The following is an 18792-nucleotide window of genomic DNA, read 5'->3' as shown; positions in this document are numbered from 1 at the left end:
TTTGTTCTCAACTATAGGAGATCTGCATTACACTATTCCTCAATAAAAAGAAAAAAATAAAACAGAATAGACATTCTTTCCAAGAAAACAGGTCACTGCTGTGGAGCTAGGCAATATTAACTATTTCCACAGGCAATGATAGAAGATACTTATTTTTGCAGACAAGGGTCATGTTTGTATGGGTTACTAATTTTCTCATTGTTTACCAAGTAAATAGCATGAATCGGCATGTTGAAAGTTCTGTGGATTTTCTGATAAGTAACTGCAGTTCAGAGGTCTTGATATAAAAATCACAGATTCCATCAGTTTCTACTTGCTGACACTGAGACTTTCTAGTGGTAGGCAAAATGGCTTTTCATTCTGTACTTCTTGTTTTCTTAGCTGGCCTGGCATTTTTCTCCGAAGCTACACCATCGGTAAGTGTCTCAGGGTGGAGGTTCCTTAGTAGTCCCAGCTTTTTCTTTTTTTTCTTTTTTTTTCTCTTTTTTTTTTTCTTTATCCTTCAATTAGTGTAAGTGAAAAATAGAGGATTACATTATGTTGGAATTATTTTTATTATATGGTATGTATTGACAATAGTTATCTCCTACTGCTCTTTCTCTACTTTTTCTCCTTCTCTCAGGATTAGCGAGAGGTCTTTACAGTTAGAAAAGCAGCACTTAGCATTACTCAGTGGCTATATGAAAAACAAAGTAAAATAAGAAAGGGAAAAAATAGCATATTCACTACAAAAAAAGACTTGGGCCTGTTATAAAGTAACTGAAAGTCCTTATAACACAACGAACAATCATGAGGTATTTTGTTTCCTGTTGTGAGATCCATTCTGAAGAAATGCCTTCTCTAGTCTTTTCCCTTACTGAGCTACTGAACACAGCTCAGTCCTGCAGCAAGCAGGAACAATATTTAATGTAAGCAAAGAACAGAGCCAAAGCCGGGATCCACTTCCAGAAGGCTCATTTATTGCAGCAAAGCAAGCCAGAGATGCAGGAGCTTCAGCCTGAAATTCTCCAAGAACAGACCTGTCTCTTTTTTCACCCCTACTCATTCTTCCTCTCAAGCTCTGTTCTTTGGGAAAATTAATACCTGACCAACCTTTGTGAGGAAGCAGACTTTAATTGAACTCCCATAGTGCAAAAGCCAGGATCACACGTGGTGGCAATAGGCTCAACGCCCTGCCAAGGCCTCAGAAGAAATGCTAGTGAAGAGTATCTGCTCTCTAGAAAGGGAGCCTGACCACACAGGTGGTATAGAAGCATCCTGACACATTGGTCTAATATAGGGCAGGGTTCCTGGATGATGGAATTTTCAGTATGTCCCAGACTGTAGGAGGGGATGTAAGACAGGGTTCTTAGTTTTTACCATCAACATCGTTATTCAGTTTGCAATGATTAAATGGAGATCAATTATTGCTATTTTGAGATCAACCCCAATTAGCACCTTTCACAAAGCTCAATTTTCTCACTTCTCATCTACAGAATTAGGCAATAGAAGATCAAGGCCCTGACACAACTCTGCCTTTGAATAGGTAAAATATCAGGGCATGACCACTGCTTGTGATGAACATGCCAGGAGTGAACCACAGCCATCCTATCTTTGAAAGGTTTTCCTCTCCTATCCCTGCATAGCTGCCAGGGGCTGACAAATCTGATCCACTATAGTGTTAGGAGAGAGTCTGTGTCTAGTAATTATAATGTTTACAGCAGAATTATAAGAAGTCTATGGCAACAAGATATCAGAGACTCTCAAATAAAGAAAGCCATGCTCCTAAATACAAAGGAAGACTTTGCCAGATTTTTAAACATTCCTACTACCTTTGATAATTTTTTTCTGTTGAGATCACAAGCTTGTTACAACTTCATGCTGGAGATGATGTGTAGCTAAGCCATGTCACAGAGAAAACAGAAATGTGTTCTCACACACAGGCACAGCACCTCCTCAGTGCACACAGCTACACTCCTCCTGACAGCTCCTGATAGCTTCCTACCTGCTTCCACCATATAAAAGCCCCCAGAAAGCTTCAGGCTACCTTTCTGCAGGACAGAGTGATGGTGTTGAGGAAAATATGGTATATTCTGGAGACGTAAAGAACAATATACCTTACTGCTTTTATTATGCACCATCACATACCTTTCTTACAACATAAAATTTCTCTTCCTATCTGAAGGACTCTCCTGACTCCAAGCATCCTCTTGTTATAAAAGTTCTGGATTCAGTCCGAGGAAGTCCAGCTCCAAATGTTCCAGTTAAGCTATATAAAGAAGCTTCAGATGGATCTTGGGACCTGTTAAATACAATGTAAGTCTTATCAAAATAATGAGTGAAAGAAGGGAAAGGCACTGGGAAGAGGCCAAAAAGTGGAAAAAACAGTTTTGTATTCTCTAACATGTTTTTTTTTAGTCAGAGGAAAGGTAACACACTACTGAATGAATTTGCTGCAGACTGTCTTTTAACTGTACTATAGTTTCAACTACCAGAAGGATTTATAATGGTTTATAAGTATTTTTAACTATATTTAATTCAATCATCGCTTCTCTTAAATTTCATTACAAAGGATTATATTACTTTTTAGTACCCAGCAATGAATTGCTGCATTGTTACCCCAAGATTCAGACAGACTGTTTTTAGTTTGTTTGCAGCCAAGACACTGGTTGAGAATCCTGCCCTTATTGGCTATTCTCCTTCTTTCTAAATGGATTTTCATTTCATTCAAACACCACAGCTTTAAAAAGAAAACACAGAAATGTTTTGAACACTTACCATATGATATTTGATAGCATTCTTTGCTTTAAGTCTCAACTGAAAGGAGAAAATTTGGGGATAAAGCTTTATCACCTACTCCTCCAGAGAGAAATAATTATATCTAAAATAAGAAAAATATCTTCCAGATATTTAAATGTTGCCAAGTCTTTTTTTTAAAAAAAATAATGTAGAATTTAATGGATAGATTATTTTTTTGAAATTGCCCTCAATTATAGTATATGCTAACACTTTAAAAACTCAAAATCTATTTTTAGTTAAAGTATAACCTGAAATGAAATTGAAGAAAAATTCTTAGGGGGTACAGAGAATCAATATTCTATATTCAACAAACAACTTTCCACTTCCACACTTCTCTCAAAACAGTTACAAAGTGTCACCTGAGACCTTTCCAGGTCTGTTAATAGTCTATACTACTTTTAAAAAGTGATACAGGGTTCATAAGGGCTAAAGCTGACGTAGTGCAGGAATTTCAGTAGTGAGAACCCACACTCAGTGGCATTTCCAGAAAGTCCATAAGAAATTATATGTAAGTGGACCTTTGGTGTAATAAAGCAGGGAGCTGGCAGAAGCGAGAGTGTTCTCCTATGTGTTCTTGAAAAATACAGCTACAGTGAAGGCCACACTTATTTGTACAAGGTGGGGAAGAACAATCTATTTGTGTTGTCCTACTTAAATTGCCTCCTACCCCTCAAGTGAGAAGATAGCTTCACACATACTCTGTCCATGGAAACGTGTGAAATTTTCCATTAAGAGGGTGTTCAATTTACCTATTTTCAAATCTGAGCTTAGAGGCTTTATATAAAGATACTCAGATGGATAGTGAGATGTTGACTTAAGCCTTAAAAACAAAATTAACTTCTGAAAAAAAGAACAAATTAATGTAAGAGCAGGTACGGGGAAAGTAATGAAACTACTAAATCAGCCAACCTCTGCAGCCTTGTTAATTTATACATAATTGAACATTTACATGACATTCTGAAATAACTGTTCCCAGTTAAGGATACATTTGGTTTTAGCTGAGAAAGCTTATTAGATAAATGAAGTTCTCTAACAATGACAAGTCTACAACAAGGAAAAAACAGAAACATTTGAACAGATAAAAAAATTCTGGTAACTCACTACAGGGTATCTTGTAAGATAGAAATGGTGTTCTATGACTTCCTAAGTAATGCACTGGATAATGATATAAAAAACATTATTTTTCTCTGCATGCAATTTGTATAAATATGTTCAGAAAAAGCTTTAGCATCCAAAACAGTGGTGTGCGATTACTAAAATCAGGCACTAGCAGCATCGTTATTAGTGGATAACCTACCCAATCAAAAATCTGCTATTATACAGCTTATTTCAGAGACAGGTTTCAACCAAGAGATATGCTTGACAGACAGCATCCAGTATTGGTTCTGGAGCCCCAGACTGGTTGGTGTTCAAAGTTCTACAGTTTCAAGCCAGTATATGGCCTTGGATAGCACTGATAGCATCTTAAAATCAAACGAAACCATCTGTTTGTTGAGGGTGGAAAACCAACTGATCAATAGAGAAAACATGGAATTCCATAAGCTTACACTGTTGGTTGATCTACAGCCACTTCAAACAACAGATCTCAAACTTCAGATAGCCAACTGTAAAAATATTCGTACTAATAGAACAACCTGATGTATGATAAAACAACCCAATGTATTTAAATAAGAGAGAAAACTATGGAAAAACTGAAAGTTGACGCTACTTACTTGTACAGTAAATACATCATAGCTTCCACAGTGTTTACAGCAGTGGTGAAGTTTTCCTTCTGAGTGGGTTAGTTTAATTAACTTCAAGACTCTGCCAAGAGTCTATGAACAATAACGCCAGTTTTTGGCTCACCCCTACACCACACAGAGTAGCAACATGGCAGGCAGCCATCTGCTGTGGTGATTGTGGAAGTAATAAATGCCAAGATAAGCTCTGGAGCATCCATAATACAGATGGACATAAGCCACTCCAGAACAATAGAAGTATTAATCATATTACTTCAGCTACATAACACCCCTCAAGTTCAGTTGTTTAGAACTGCATTTTTCTCGGGCTTTTAACCAAAACTGCATTCTTCTGCCACCACACAGACAAACCAATGACAATGGAGAGTTCCGTGAGCTCATAACTAAAGAAAAATTTGCAACAGGAATATACAAGATTGAGCTTGACACAGCCACTTATTGGAAGAAAATGGGCTTGAATCCCTTCCATCACCATGCTGATGTGAGTAACCTTTTTTTTTTTCCCCTGCACTTTAGCTGCATATAAAAAAAAAAAACCAAACTTTTTATGCCTAGGCTTCCATTCATAGTATCACAGAATCATCCTAGTTGAAAGTGACCTTGAAGATCATTAAAAGACCAACCACAACCTAAATCCCCCTACCATAATCTAATTTACCTGTTCAGTGCTTAAATAATGTAGCTAAGTACTGTATCTATAATTCTTTTAAACAATGCCAAGGACTCCACCACGTCCCTCTGGGCAACCTGTTCCACTGTCCAACCACTCTTTCAGTAAAGAAATTCTTTCCAAAATCCAGTCTAAAACTCCCCTGGCACATCTTCAGGCCATTTCCTCTCATCCTGTCATTATTCACTTGAGAGAAGAGGCCAACTCCCACCTTCCTACAATCTCCTTTCAGGTAGTTGTAGAGAACAATGAAGTCTACCCTCAGTCTCCTCTTTTTCAAACTAAAAAATCCCAGCTCCCTCAGCCTCTCCTCACAAGGCTTATTCTCCAGACCTTTCATCAGCTTGGTAGCAAGTGTGTGTTGAACTTCCTTTTCCTCATCTTCTTGGAGAATAGATGACGAGCACCCAAGTTAAATTTTGTTTCTGCCTCACTGAAATGGATGACAGGTTGTATTCTTATTCAAGACAGTAATGGAGGTTAATGCTGGATTGTCTATGCCTTCTGTAGTAAGTGAAATAAAAAAGGCAAGATGAAAGATTTACAACATGCAAATACACTAATTATACATCAAGGTAACATCTAAAGTCTATATTCCAGACTAGAAATTAATTTAATCCAGAGTGCAAGAGTCTAGTTTCTTAACAATAAGCCTCTGTAGGGATCATGTTTTGTTCAGTTCATCAGTTGTTTCACATGCATCTTTTTTAATAACACTGAAAGCAGCCCAAATTACGCATCACAGAATGTTATTAGCCTTTATTTTAAAAGTTGACACACATTGTCGCACAACACAAAATAATCTACTACATAGAGGGAGAAATCAAAGGACAGGACATGAGCTGATGGGGAAGATGTTAAAAGGGCTGTTGTAAATCATTCATGTGTAAGGTTATTCTCACAGTGACCAAAGGACTAATGCAGTCCTCTATCTACTAGATATGTAAGCAGGATTAAAGAAATCCATTGCTTCATATTTTGACCTGATGATAGTTATGGTAGCACCATGTTTAACTCTGTTCCTTGAAGTTCAGGATTTCATAAAGACAACAAAAAAATTCAAATACTTGAAAGACGGCTTCTTTTTTTTTTTTCCTTTTTTTTTTTTTTTTTTAATGAAGACTCTCAATGGGGCGTGATGTAGATCTTGAGTAAGGAAATTATCTTGTTGCCATTTGAGAACCAATAAGGAAACCCCAATTTGTATAATAAATATTTATTTTATAAAATTTAAATCATGTGACATGAATGCTTCTTAGAAGGCTATTTAAAGTGGAAAAACTTTGACAGGCAGTCATGGATAACAGTGATGGATAAAGTATTTCCAAAGTTTTGTGGGAAGTTAGAGAAAATGAGCACAATGGTTCCATCTAGGCTTGTATCTAGAGATCACTTCTCATTTGCTTTTTATTTGTTTTGTTTTTCCAGGTGGTGTTCACAGCTAATGATGCTGGTTATCGACATTACTTCATTGCTGTTCTCCTCAGTCCCTATTCTTACTCAACTACAGCAGTAGTTAGTGAGCCAGTGGAATAGAAGCTGATATTAAGCAAGAAAATTTAGACATGTAAATTAAAATTTCCATAAATGATAAGAACTAGGTTTCTGACTGTATCAACAGCTTTAGATTTCACAGTGAATCACTAACAGTAAAAGTTGTTTATCCACTTCCTTAACTTTGGGAAGCATGTGTATTGTCTTTGTTTTCAAATACTCTTCTGAATAAAAGTACTCTGTATTCTGTAAGTACTGCTCTTCTAAATAAAAGTTTAGGATTTGAAAAAACACATTAGTCTTAGGAAAAAAAAATAATAATTGAAAATAATTACTGGGATTCTGATAATAAACCAAAGTATTCCATGAAGTCAATAAACTGCATTTCTTCTTGCACAGGAAACAAACCAAACAATCTGAAAAGTGTCTCACGAAAAGTAGGTACACAGGAAATGCAAGCCACCCCCCACCTCATCTTTATTTTATTGTTGAACTTCACAACAGATGAAGTCTCATTGGACTGCTACCCAGGGCCCCACATAACCATGAAATAAACTCACCCCCCAGTTCTGCTTTTTAACGTATAGAAGTAAAGGCAGCTTAAATGCAACAGAAATACAGAAAAACATTTAAGGAGGCTACACATTTAAAATGTCTTCTTTCCTGTCTTCCAATATATTATAACTCATAACACTTCCAAGGAGAGTCTGTATCTAGTGTTGCATAAAAGCCTATCCATCAAACAAATCTGAAGTTTATTTGTGTATTTTCATAAAGTATCTTTGATTCCAGTTGAAGTACTCCCAAAAATTACCTGCATACCTCCAGCCATTGGACACTTTTGTAATCAATGTAAGAAACACAGAAAAAAACATGATTAACAACTAACATTTCCTAAGAAAAACAGGTCCCTATTTAATGTCAGGAGCAATAAAAATTAATCCTTCTATTTCTCATTTGTAATGCATGTATAAGGAAGAATACTCCTAAACAGAATTAAGATTACAGAAGAGCCATTAGGAGATTCAACAGAACAGCAATCCTATCTTGAAAAAAGTATGCAAAATCATTGAGTCATTTAGCCTCATCAAATTAAAAGCTGGATGCATATAAATACCAATAAAGGGAAAACGATTCCTTAGCTTAATGCTTGATCCTATCACAGCCTAACCTGATGTATTTGCTGGCCAGGTGTGCCTTTTGTTACTTTTAGGAACTGTGCATTAGAAAAATACACGCTTTGGCTATAAACAAAACGCAAAGGATATTTCTCCAGAGAACCTCAGAATAAAAAAGCCAAAACAATTTTTAGAACATTATATTTCATAAAAGACAATGATAAAAAAGTACAAACATTTTCATTAACAAAAAAATCAAAACTATGACAGTACACAAGAAATTCCCAGCATTTGGTTCAGTGCATTTTTCATTAAGCCTATCTTACATACCTCTACAAATAAAATAATCTTAAGTACACTTTCTCTTGCTGATATGCAATGGATCCTTTTAATATTTTTAAGTAACTGGCTCATTAGTAACCCACTGCAACACAGTCATTAGTAAACATGATGGAAAAATACACTGGCAAGATCCCAGAAAAAGGACATTTTGCACCTGCTTTTCAATATACTGCCTATTGCAATATGAACTTTCTATCTTATATTCTGCTTAAATTTGAAATAACAGCAAATGGGCTTATGAGTATCTTAGCACATCAACCAGATTCCACTCTTATTATTTGTGTAATGTTTTTTACTTGTTAATTTGCAAGACCTTCAGAATCTTGTAAAATACTCCCTCTTTCTTCTCCGTCCATGTTCACTCATTGAAGAGAAAACATCCTTAATTTGCCTTGTCAGCAATGCAAAAGCCAACGTGATCAGCTTCTCTCTGTATTTTACAAGAATCATGAAAATATACAACGGAATGTGCACAATTCTTTGTTCTGCATCACATTTATTTTGTTTGAAGGCACTGTCTATGTTAAAATTCACTACAGAATAGTACTGAGTTCAAGCAGGTAGTATACAAACACTATTTTGACGAAATTTAAAGATGGCAACTTTTAAAACTTCCCAAAATGATAAAATGTATTTAGAAATGAGTGTTGGTGAATAACTCATACTTCAACATCCATCACTTTGCGGCACCAAAATGTAAACTTCTTAAGAACTCAGCTGTATGTCATAATCCATTCATATACTGGTTTAAATCAAAACTTTCTAAGACTACACATGATTAATCACCGAGAGCTGTAAAGTTGTATTAGTTCAGTCACAGCATATGTGTAATATAGTATGTATATGCACATACATATGCTTTAGAATTTTTTAAAACTGCACGTTAATTTCACAGAATGCCTAACAAATGGGCACAAAAGCATGCTTCAGAAAACAGTACAGACCTACGGTACCAAAGGATGTTTCGTAATGTTAAATTGCAGGTGAACTTGTACTGAAAACCAGAAATCACTTCAAAATTACATCAGGGATTTTAAAAATGTATTCAACAGTCCTTAAAGAATTGTCTTTGTCTATTATGAAATAAGGCTAATTTTATTTTGAAGATATAATTGTTCAGACAATGTACTAGCTATTTAGCCTTTATCCATATGCTTCAGAGTATTCTTTACACTGAGTTTTCGAAAAATATATCAAGAGGTGATCAAACCACTTAAGCATGCTTTTGAAGGATGTTTTGTTGACTTTTCACTCACTTCTTGTTATTGACATTGCATTACATCATTCTTAAAGTTTATTATATTAACTGGTAGATTTTAAGGTAATTCCAGTACAGTTTAAAGTATCTCTTACAATTGTTCTCAACTACTTAAATTAAATCATTATATATCTACTAAATATTTGGGATACCTACAACTAAGCTAACACCTTTACTGAAGAATGGCCAATGGCAAAATTTGCTGCTGGGTTGTCAAAGAAATAAAAGATATTTATGGCAAACAAACTCGTATATACAAAGCACCACACCATCTGTGGCAACACACATAGTAAGAAGTTAAAGTTAGTATTCTTTGTCAACACTCTTACAGAACATTCTATAGACAATCCTTATTATATTCTGCTTTCCATTCTTCATGGAAGCAGAAGTCAGTCTTTGGTTCCTAAAGAGTTGAGTAACTATGACAAACAAAACAGTCTAGTACGTCTTGGTCAGTATCTTTGCATTAACGTAGAAAACAAATGATCCAGTCCTTTTCCTTAGTATTAATAAAGGATGTAAAAAAATACTAGGAAAAAATAATAATGCTTAGCAGTAGGATACTTTTAGGTAGCATAACATTACAAGCAAACAGAAAATAAGAAGATACATTTTTCATTTCAAGCCAAGGAAACAGGCTAATTGCTCATACATGTAACACCACAAAAAACAGAGAAACAGACAGGACCAATCCTCAGTGGGACTGTGCAACCTCTATCTCATTGAAAGTCATAGACTTGAGGATTCTCAGTGCATCATAGAAGCACTCAGCACTCTACCAGAATAGGCCCTTAAGTAGCTATATTGTTTAATATATAATGAGTGGAGTTTTAAAAAGCACTTGGTATTGGCCTGCTTTCAGTTCCGCTTATGCCATCAGTCATCATCAGCGGAACAGTCGGACCAGCACCATGGTTCTGAAAATCTCACACTGCAAGCATTAGAACTATAAGAACTATGTTTTATTATTTTCTTAAAAATCTAACTTTAATATTCCTCCAACGAAGACACATTTTTGGCTCTTCTGATTTTGGAGGAAAAAAAAGTGCTGTTTACTGGGATTTTTTTTTTAAAATAACAATACGAAAATACTGTATGCACTCAGACACATTGTTTTAGGCATTAAAATCCCTGACATGGACACCAGTGGCACACCTGGAAACAGTTCAGAGTACCTGTAGATCATAATACGCAACAACTGCAAGATTTTTCCATAATACACATGCAATATGCATATAAATAGGATATAGATGGCAGGGTATAATACAATTTTGATGGCAATAAATAAAATTAAAAACTTTCTTTCTAGCAAGTTCATATACACAATTGGGTTTTGTATATTGGTATGCAGAAGGCCTAGAGCTCAAAACTAGTATAACAGTTTACAGTCATAGCTGGCCAACAATTAATTTTTCCTTCATTTCACATAAGGTATAACTTTTTTCTAAGCATACTTAGATTTTATACTTGTTCTTTCATGCTAATGAAAACATTCCTATAGAACTCAAAACAAGAACATGCTCAAATGCATACTGAAGCATAAAATATTGAGCAATTTAAAAGCAATATATACACACATTAATTTACATCACATATTTACAAAACACATTTTAAAATAAACAAAAGCATTCATTTAAATACAGAGTGGGAAGGGGAGGAGGGATAGTTTAGTATAAAAATATTCCTGGAGGAAGAGGCCTCTGTTCCGGCTTCCAGGGAAGCTACAAGTCTGTTTTCTGCAGTTTATTTAGTTGAGTCGTTAAGATAGAGAATGTGAAGAATGAAGGCTTGAACAGTAGTCTCATGCTGTAAACATCTGAGTGGTAGCTGCTGGCTTTTCTTTCAGAACAAAATGTGCACACAAACATTTTACTTCTCATCCCAAATATGCATCATCACATGGTCAAATATTTCTAATTCTAAGCTGCTGTTTGTTGGTTTTGTATTGTTTTAGTGTCTATTAGTAACTTCCAGTGTTAAAAGTTTATTCTGGTAGGGTAGCTTGTCATTCCACTTCTATCAATAATCTCTAACAGGAGCAAGTTCTGGTGTGAGATTAACAGTTATATTTTTATATAATCTACTGACAAGTATTTTAGGAGTATATATTAAATTGTTCAACCCATCAATATACTGACGTTCTCTGGAATACCTCAGAAGTTTATATCTGCAGAGGGAGTTGGAAGAAGAAAACATGAGAAAGATTTGCAAGAAACAACTGAATTGATGTTAGATACTGTAACAGTAATTTCATTCTGAAATCAGCTTCAAATTAAAAAACTAGTTCTCAGTCCTTTGAAACTACCAAATTACCTACCTGAGCTTTAAATGCAAGCCACTTCCTTTTTTTTAACACACTTGGATTTTATGTTCACATATACAAGTTAACATTAAGACTAAATAATAAAGAAAGAATTTAATATGTATACCTTTTCATGGTCCCAAACTAAACACATTTTAAACCAACATTAAATTTCTTCATGCATGTTTGCTACAAAATTCAACTACGGAGCTCAGAGAAGAGTTACAAAACTTCACTGATCATCATTTTACACTTAAATCTCAGAACAGCTTTCCATTTCATTTGTGAGACTCCTGCATTTGCAAACATCTAAATTTGAAGTGATTAAAAAAATAGTTCCCCTCCTCAAGATATATACATTTTAGATAAATACCACATATTTATGCATGTCTACTGTATGTGACTATAAATTATGAAGTAAGCAGAAATGAAAGATCTTCCCAGAAAGAGACACCCACTACAAACAGAACTGAGCAGTATTTCTATTTATCTGAAAACACATACCATACACCCTTTAATCTTGCATTTCACATTCTAATTTCTAGGTGTAGCCCATCTGCTGTTATCTGGTTATTATTCCAATCTAGGGCAGCCAGAACCTACTGGCCACTTATTGTTTTTCATCTTCACAGAAAAAGAAAGGAACCCCAAAATAAAGAGTTTACATGAATGTAAGCGGGAAATAAGAATACTTGTATCTCAGGAAAGAATGAAACATGAAGGAAGAAACCATCATGGTGGAGTTTAGTATTTTACAAGGATGAAGCAGGGTAATAAGTAGGATTACAGCTCTGAACTTCCAGAGGGCTAATTTTGGACTCTTCAAAGATCTACTTGCATGAATGCAATGGGCAAAGATTCTGGAAGGAAAGGCAGCCCAGGAAAGCTGGTCAATTTTTAAATACCACTTCCTCCAAGCTCAAGATAGGTGCATTCCTTCGAATAAAAGGATACGTAGGAAGGCAACAAGAAAGGCCAAAGCCCTCAGAGAACTTAAACTGGCAAAGGACGTAAAAGAGAACAAAAAGAGCTTCTTCAAAAACAGCAATACTAGAAGTAATAATAGAGAAAATGTGGGCCCACTTCTGAATGAGGTGGGAGCCCTGGTAACAGAGGATGCAGAGAAGGCAGAGTTGCTGAGTGTCTTGTTTCAGTCTTCACTAAGACCAGACCTTATGAACTTCAGATCCTGGATATAGCAGAGGAAGCCTGGAGAAAGGAAGACTCTCCACTAGTCAATGAAGAGTGGGTCAGAGATCACTTATGTACATTGAATGTACACAAGACCATGGGACCTGATGAGATGCACCCAAGATTGTTGAGAGAGGAGGCTGATTTTATTGCCCTACCACTCGATCATTTTTGAAAGATCACAGCAAACAGGAGAGGTGCCTGAGGACTAGAGGAAGGCCAACGTCACTCCTGTCTTCAAAAAAGGCAAGAAATATTACAGACCAGTCAGCCTTACCTCCATTCCTAGAAATACGATGGAGTGGCTCATTTTGGAGGTCATCTCGAAGCACATGGAAGAGAAGGTTATCAGGAGTAATCAGCATGGATTTACCAAGGGGAAATCATGCTTGACTAATTTGATAGCCTTCTGTGATGTTGTGACTAAATGGTTAGATGCAGGAAGACCAATGGATGTAGTCTATCTTGACCTTAGCAAGGCTTCTGACACAGTCTCACATAACATCCTCGTGAGCAAGCTCAGGATATGTGAGATAAAAGAATGGATAGTGAGATGGATTAAGAACCGGCTACGCAATAAGCCCAAAGAGTGGTGATCAGTGGTGCAGAGTGCAGTTGGAGACCTGCAACTAGTGGAGTCCCTCAAGGATCAGTGCTGGCTCCAGTCCTGTTCAACATCTGTATCAATGAGCTTGATGATGGGACAGACTGTCTTCTCAGCAAGTTTGCTGATGACACGAAGCTGGGAGGTTTGGCTGATTCACCTGAAGGCTGTGCAGCCATTCAGGGAGATTTGGACAGGCTGGAGAGCTGGGCAAAGAGGAATATAATGAGGTTCAACAAGAGCAAAGGCAGAGTCCTGCACCTGGGAAGGAACAACAAAATGCACCAGTACAGGTTAGCAGTTGATCTGCTGGAGAGCAGCTCTGTGGAGAAGGACCTTGGGAGTCCTGGTAGACAACAAGTTAACCATGGGACAACAATGTGCCCTTGTGGCCAAGAAGGCCAATGGTACCTTGGGGTACATTAAGTGGAGTGTCTCCAGCAGTTCGAGGGAGGTTCTCCTCCCCCTCTACTTGGCCATGGTGAGACCTCACTTGGAGTCTTGTGTCCAGTTCTGGGCTCCCCAGTTCAAGAGGGACAGGGATCTACTTGAGAGAGTCCAACTGAGGGCTACAAGGATGATTAAGGGACTGAAACACCTGCCTTACGAGGAAAGGCTGAGAGACCTGAGGCTTTTCTGTCTAAAGAGGAGACTGAGGGGGGATTAATGTCTATCAATAGATGAGGGCTGGGCATCAAGAGGACAGGGAGAAGCTCTTTTCACTTGTGCCCTGTGATAGGACGAGGGGCAATGGATTCAAACTCGAGCACAGGAAGTTCCACCTCAACATGAGGAGGAATTTCTTTGCTGTGAGGGTTACAGAGCACTGGAACAAGCTTCCCAGAGAGGCTGTGGAGACTCCTTCTCTGGAGACTTTCAGGACCTGTCTGGATGCCTTTCTGAGTGATCTTGCCCTAGTTGGTGTTTTGGGTTTTTTTGGTCTTGCTCTGGAAGGGGAGTTGGACTCAATGATCTTTGGAGGTCCCTTCCAACCCCTAATATTCTGTGATTCTGTGAAACCAATCCTTGAGGATTTTACAGTCTGTTTCACCCTGGAGTCATTTTCCCTAGCTGTACTACTTCCTTTTGCAGAATATCCAAATTAAACCAACTAATGGAGCTCTGCCAGCACTAATGCCCAAACTATTAAGGAACAAAAACTTTCCGCATCAAAAATTATGACAATAACATCTTCTGACAAACAAACTCCGTCTCTCTCACAATCAAATAAGGAATATTTGAACAACAAACATAATGGGTATAAAAAAATATAAAGTTTAGCAGTGAAGAGGGAGTAACACTGATAAGTACTGAGTAAGCATGTGAAGAAGATCATATGTGTGTAAGAAAAAAGTTTACATCTTTAGCTCTAATATTTGAAGAGTTCTCTGTTTTTCTTACCGTCCTAAAAACTGAACTTCACCTCTGTGATGATGCGGAATGGACTTGTACTTCCCCAAATCTCCCTCTGGTCTTGTTACATTGTATCCAGCATAGTGAACCCTGCCATGTAATACATAAATATTTGTAATAAGAGTATTAAAAAGATGTTTTACAAGTCACAGCAAAAGTGAAAAATACATATAAAATCTTTTAAAGCTAAGTCTTTGGATTCAATTATGTTTTCTCCCTAAAAAAACCAAAACACTCCTAGCCAACATCTAAAAAAGCTGGCAGAACGAATTGAGAAATAATAATTAATATTTAGTATTTTCTGCTTTGTTCTCAAAGCACAACAGAGTAAAAATACAAAAATAGTAAGAAAAAATAATAAAAACACAAACTCTTCCTTTGTAATAAATCTCATATAAACTCATGTAAACACTGTCTCAACAGCTCTAACTGAATAACTTGCTTAATGTGAGCAGTTATTAGTACAGTGACCGTTGTACTCATTGTCCAATTTGCAAATACCAATATTGTCACAAATTAAGCCCTCTCTCAAACATTGCTCCTAAAATATGAGAGATACTTAAACTCATGTTTACTCTACACATCTGTGGGATGGTATTCTATAATGGTAGCAGCAAGAAGAGATGTAAACTAAAATAAAAGAGCTATGCACAGAAGACTTGGAGGAATGAGACTAAACACGCTTAATTTTGTTATCTGCCGCTATTTGTTACAAGACTTACCTCTTAAGAGCCTGTAAACTCTCCTGCCCCCCTCTCCTCCCCTGGCCATGAAAAAAAGAACACCATACTTATCTCTTCAAATGGCACATTCTGATACTTCTGCAGTGAACTCTCTAAAAATGTGAGAATTTGTTCATTCAAAACAAATGAAATAAGGTATTAACTGATAGGAAAAACACTTAACTGCTCTCAAAGAGTGGATCCCACAGAACAATGAGAAAGACATAAGCACTTAACATTACCTGTTCCAAAGATCATCATCTTCTCCACCCCATCCCCAAAAGGCATTTGGAAACCCATTGATCTTCTTGAATTGTTCCACTGTCAGGCCACTTACACCACCAAAGAACTCATTGTATGGAAGACTGAAAAAAAGAGACATATCGTGTATTATTAGCTGAATTTAGATAGGTAGCCCTCTCTTTGAAGAGCACCTTTCAAAAAATCAAGAGCTCCAAACTAAGGACATGAACAGGTGCTCAATGTATTCACTAAGGGAAACTGATTGCAATGGCATTAAGTAACAGCTATGGAAGTTAAACAAAACATTTGCAGTAGTGTCTGAGTTGCATAAAGAGTACTCTTAAATTGTGTAGCTCAAATTGGTATCACCACATGAAACAAAATCTATCAAAATCTATCTAGAATTTCTCAGGAGATTCTCCCAAATCTGGAACCTTCAAGGAATTTGAACTGTGTACAAGATTTACTATTCCTTAGGACACAAATGCCACATTGAAGGACAATTAACTCCAGAATGCAAGGAGAAAGAAAGAAATACAGTTATGCAATTTCTGATCTCTGTGGAAAAACAGGATTTAACCAAATTTTAGTAGCTTTTGGGGAAGACTGTTACTAGATATTCCTTTCAACATTTAACTGAAATAGCAGGTGATCTAAAAGCTCAAAAAGCCCTAAACACTTGCCCAAAAAAAACCACAACAAAAGCCCAACAACTTAAAACCAACCACCAACCAAAAATAAAAACAGCTGCAGTATGGCAGCTAACGGAAGTGTTTGATGTTTTAACTCATATGTATGTATGTGTGTGGTGCATGTGCTATTTTTTTTATATAAGCATATATCTATTTTTAAGGTTTATAAATAGGCATTTACATATACATTTATTTTATACACTTATATTTTTTAAAAAAATATTTCTGTGTCTTTAAAAACAAGAGCAATAAAGGTAATTACTTACATGTACATGTACTTGTCCAGCTTTGCTGCAAAATGGCGTGGCATTTCTCCGCATCCGTAATAATTTCGGTCATTTTCAGGTAAGTGATCCACATCATGAAATATTATGCAATCCCAAACAGCATCCTTCATAGCCTCTTTGAAGCCAACATTAAAGAGCATAGCACGATTAAAAGGTTGTGTTCCTGTCTTCAAAAAGAAAACAAAGCAAGCATTGGAAAAATGGAGAAAAAAATTCAATACTACGAGTATTACAGCCTCTACCCCAGAAAAAAACCAAAAGTATCAACAAAGATGCCAGTTATTCCTCTAGCTAAGCAGAGCAATATATTGACTGTATTTGTGATTTAAAACTTCTAGATGTTCTCCCCTCTTACACAAAGCAGCCCTAGCAACTTACAGCACAAGTAACTCTGAGGTATACAGGTGGTTTGTATTAATATAGCTTGACATTATGAGTTAAAGAAATACTGATACAAATTAAAGAAACATGTTTTGTTATTTCTTAAATGAGTCAACTAGAATAGAACAGTGCAGAACAGAACAGATTAGACAATTTCAGCTGGAAGGGACCTACAACAGCCATCTAGTTCAACTGCCTAACCACTTCAGGGCTGACCAAAAGTTAAAGCATATTAAGGGAATTCAACTACCTTTCCAGGAAGCCTGTTCCAATGTTTGACCATCCTCTTGGTAAAGAAATGCTTCCTAGTGTCCAGTCTAAACCTCCCCTGGTGCAGCTTTGAACCATTCCCATTCATCCCATCACTCAATCCCAGGAGAAGAGCTCAGCACCTCACTCTCCACTTCCCCTCCTCAAGAACTGTAGAGAGCAATGAAGTCACCCTTCATCCTTCATTTCTCCAAACTAGACAAATCCAACGTCTTTATCATCTCTTCACAGGACATGACTTCCAGCCCTTGCACCAGCTTTGGTGCCCTCGTCACCAGCTTTGGTGCCCTCGTCTGGATGCATTCAAGTACCTTCACATCCTTTCCTAAACGATGGGTCCCATAACCCTCTTTTGACTGGTTGGTCATGCTGTGTTTGGTGTGCCCCAGGGTGTGGCTCGCCCTGCTAGCTGCCAGGGCACACTGCTGGCTCCTACTGAGCCAGCAGCTGACCAGCACACCCAGAGCCCTTCGTGCAGGGCTGTTCTCCAGCGACTCCTCTACTAATTCATACTCGTGTCTGGATTTACTCCACTGTATGGAATCTGGCATTTCACTTTTTAATTTTCACCCCATTAATTGGAGCCCAATGCTCCAATCTATCTGAGCAAGACTTGAGAGAGCCAAAAGCACCTCCCAGTTTGGTATCATCATCATCAGACTTGCTAATGACGCTTTGAACTCCTGGATCCACATCACTGATAACTATATTGAACAGCACTGGCCCTAGAACTGACCCCTGAGGAACACAGATGCCTCATTTTTTTGTTCTTAAAAACTTAAATGCCATAGTTCCAGAGGCTGTGTTATCACCTACAAAATATCAGCCCATATTTGAAGAAAAGCAACAAGCATCTGGGCACTGCTTAAACTGGAGAATTAAGCTGAAGTTTCCTTTTTCATTCAAAGGATTAGAACAACAGAGCAGTAAGTTTTAAATTCTGGATTAATTTAGATCTTGATAACAATATCAAATCCTCTTTAGTAAGGAATCTTGAAGAGTTATTTTTCAAGTAAATGCTGTTACCTGTTCAACAACATAGAAGGCAAATTCCAGACGCTGCTTCTGCAACATAGGAATCAGATGACGGAAAAAAATTGGAAGATGCTCCTGGCGATTCCGAAAAGGAATAAGGATTGCCACCTTAAAAAGATTATATATATATATATATAAACCTATTATACTACCACTTATAAATTTTAATGTTTCAATACAGATCAAGTTTCCCATGGCTTACACAGGCTTTTCAACTTTTACATTTAAATTTGCTCAGTGTTTTACACTTCCA

At 36.9% G+C, this 18792-nt stretch overlaps 2 protein-coding genes across 2 annotated transcripts in view; one reads left to right on the top strand and one right to left on the bottom strand.

Annotated features, from left to right (window-relative positions):
- Nucleotides 1–347: 347 nt before the first annotated feature.
- TTR (transthyretin) lies at nt 348–6723 on the top strand. The gene is made up of 5 exons (XM_010006827.1): nt 348–416; nt 1878–1886; nt 2165–2295; nt 4863–4998; nt 6616–6723. The coding sequence occupies exons 1-5, from the start codon at nt 348–350 to the stop codon at nt 6721–6723; spliced, it is 453 nt and encodes a 150-aa protein (XP_010005129.1).
- A 4096-nt stretch (nt 6724–10819) lies between these two features.
- Nucleotides 10820–18792, bottom strand: part of B4GALT6 (UDP-Gal:betaGlcNAc beta 1,4- galactosyltransferase, polypeptide 6) — a 28143-nt gene continuing 20170 nt past the window's right edge. The window contains exons 5-9 of the mRNA XM_010006898.1: nt 18531–18647; nt 16833–17020; nt 15874–15996; nt 14898–14999; nt 10820–11566 (exon numbers count right to left, since the gene is read on the bottom strand). Of these exons, the coding sequence (XP_010005200.1) occupies nt 11419–11566; nt 14898–14999; nt 15874–15996; nt 16833–17020; nt 18531–18647 (678 nt within the window). The 3' untranslated portion in view covers nt 10820–11418. The remainder of the gene's footprint in view (nt 11567–14897; nt 15000–15873; nt 15997–16832; nt 17021–18530; nt 18648–18792) is intronic.

The sequence above is a fragment of the Chaetura pelagica genome, unplaced genomic scaffold (assembly GCF_000747805.2).
Source record: "Chaetura pelagica isolate M959 unplaced genomic scaffold, ChaPel_1.0 scaffold109, whole genome shotgun sequence".
NCBI classification, from domain to species: domain Eukaryota; kingdom Metazoa; phylum Chordata; class Aves; order Apodiformes; family Apodidae; genus Chaetura; species Chaetura pelagica.
This window is presented reverse-complemented; position numbering and strand designations above follow the sequence as displayed.

Excerpts from the sequence above, each read along its gene's own strand:
- TTR (XM_010006827.1), top strand. The coding sequence starts at position 348 with ATGGCTTTTCATTCTGTACTTCTTGTTTTCTTAGCTGGCCTGGCATTT. Across the intron at positions 2,296-4,862 it reads TGGGACCTGTTAAATACAAT|ACAAACCAATGACAATGGAG; the intron begins GTAAGTCTTATC and ends GCCACCACACAG. Across the intron at positions 4,999-6,615 it reads CCTTCCATCACCATGCTGAT|GTGGTGTTCACAGCTAATGA; the intron begins GTGAGTAACCTT and ends TTGTTTTTCCAG.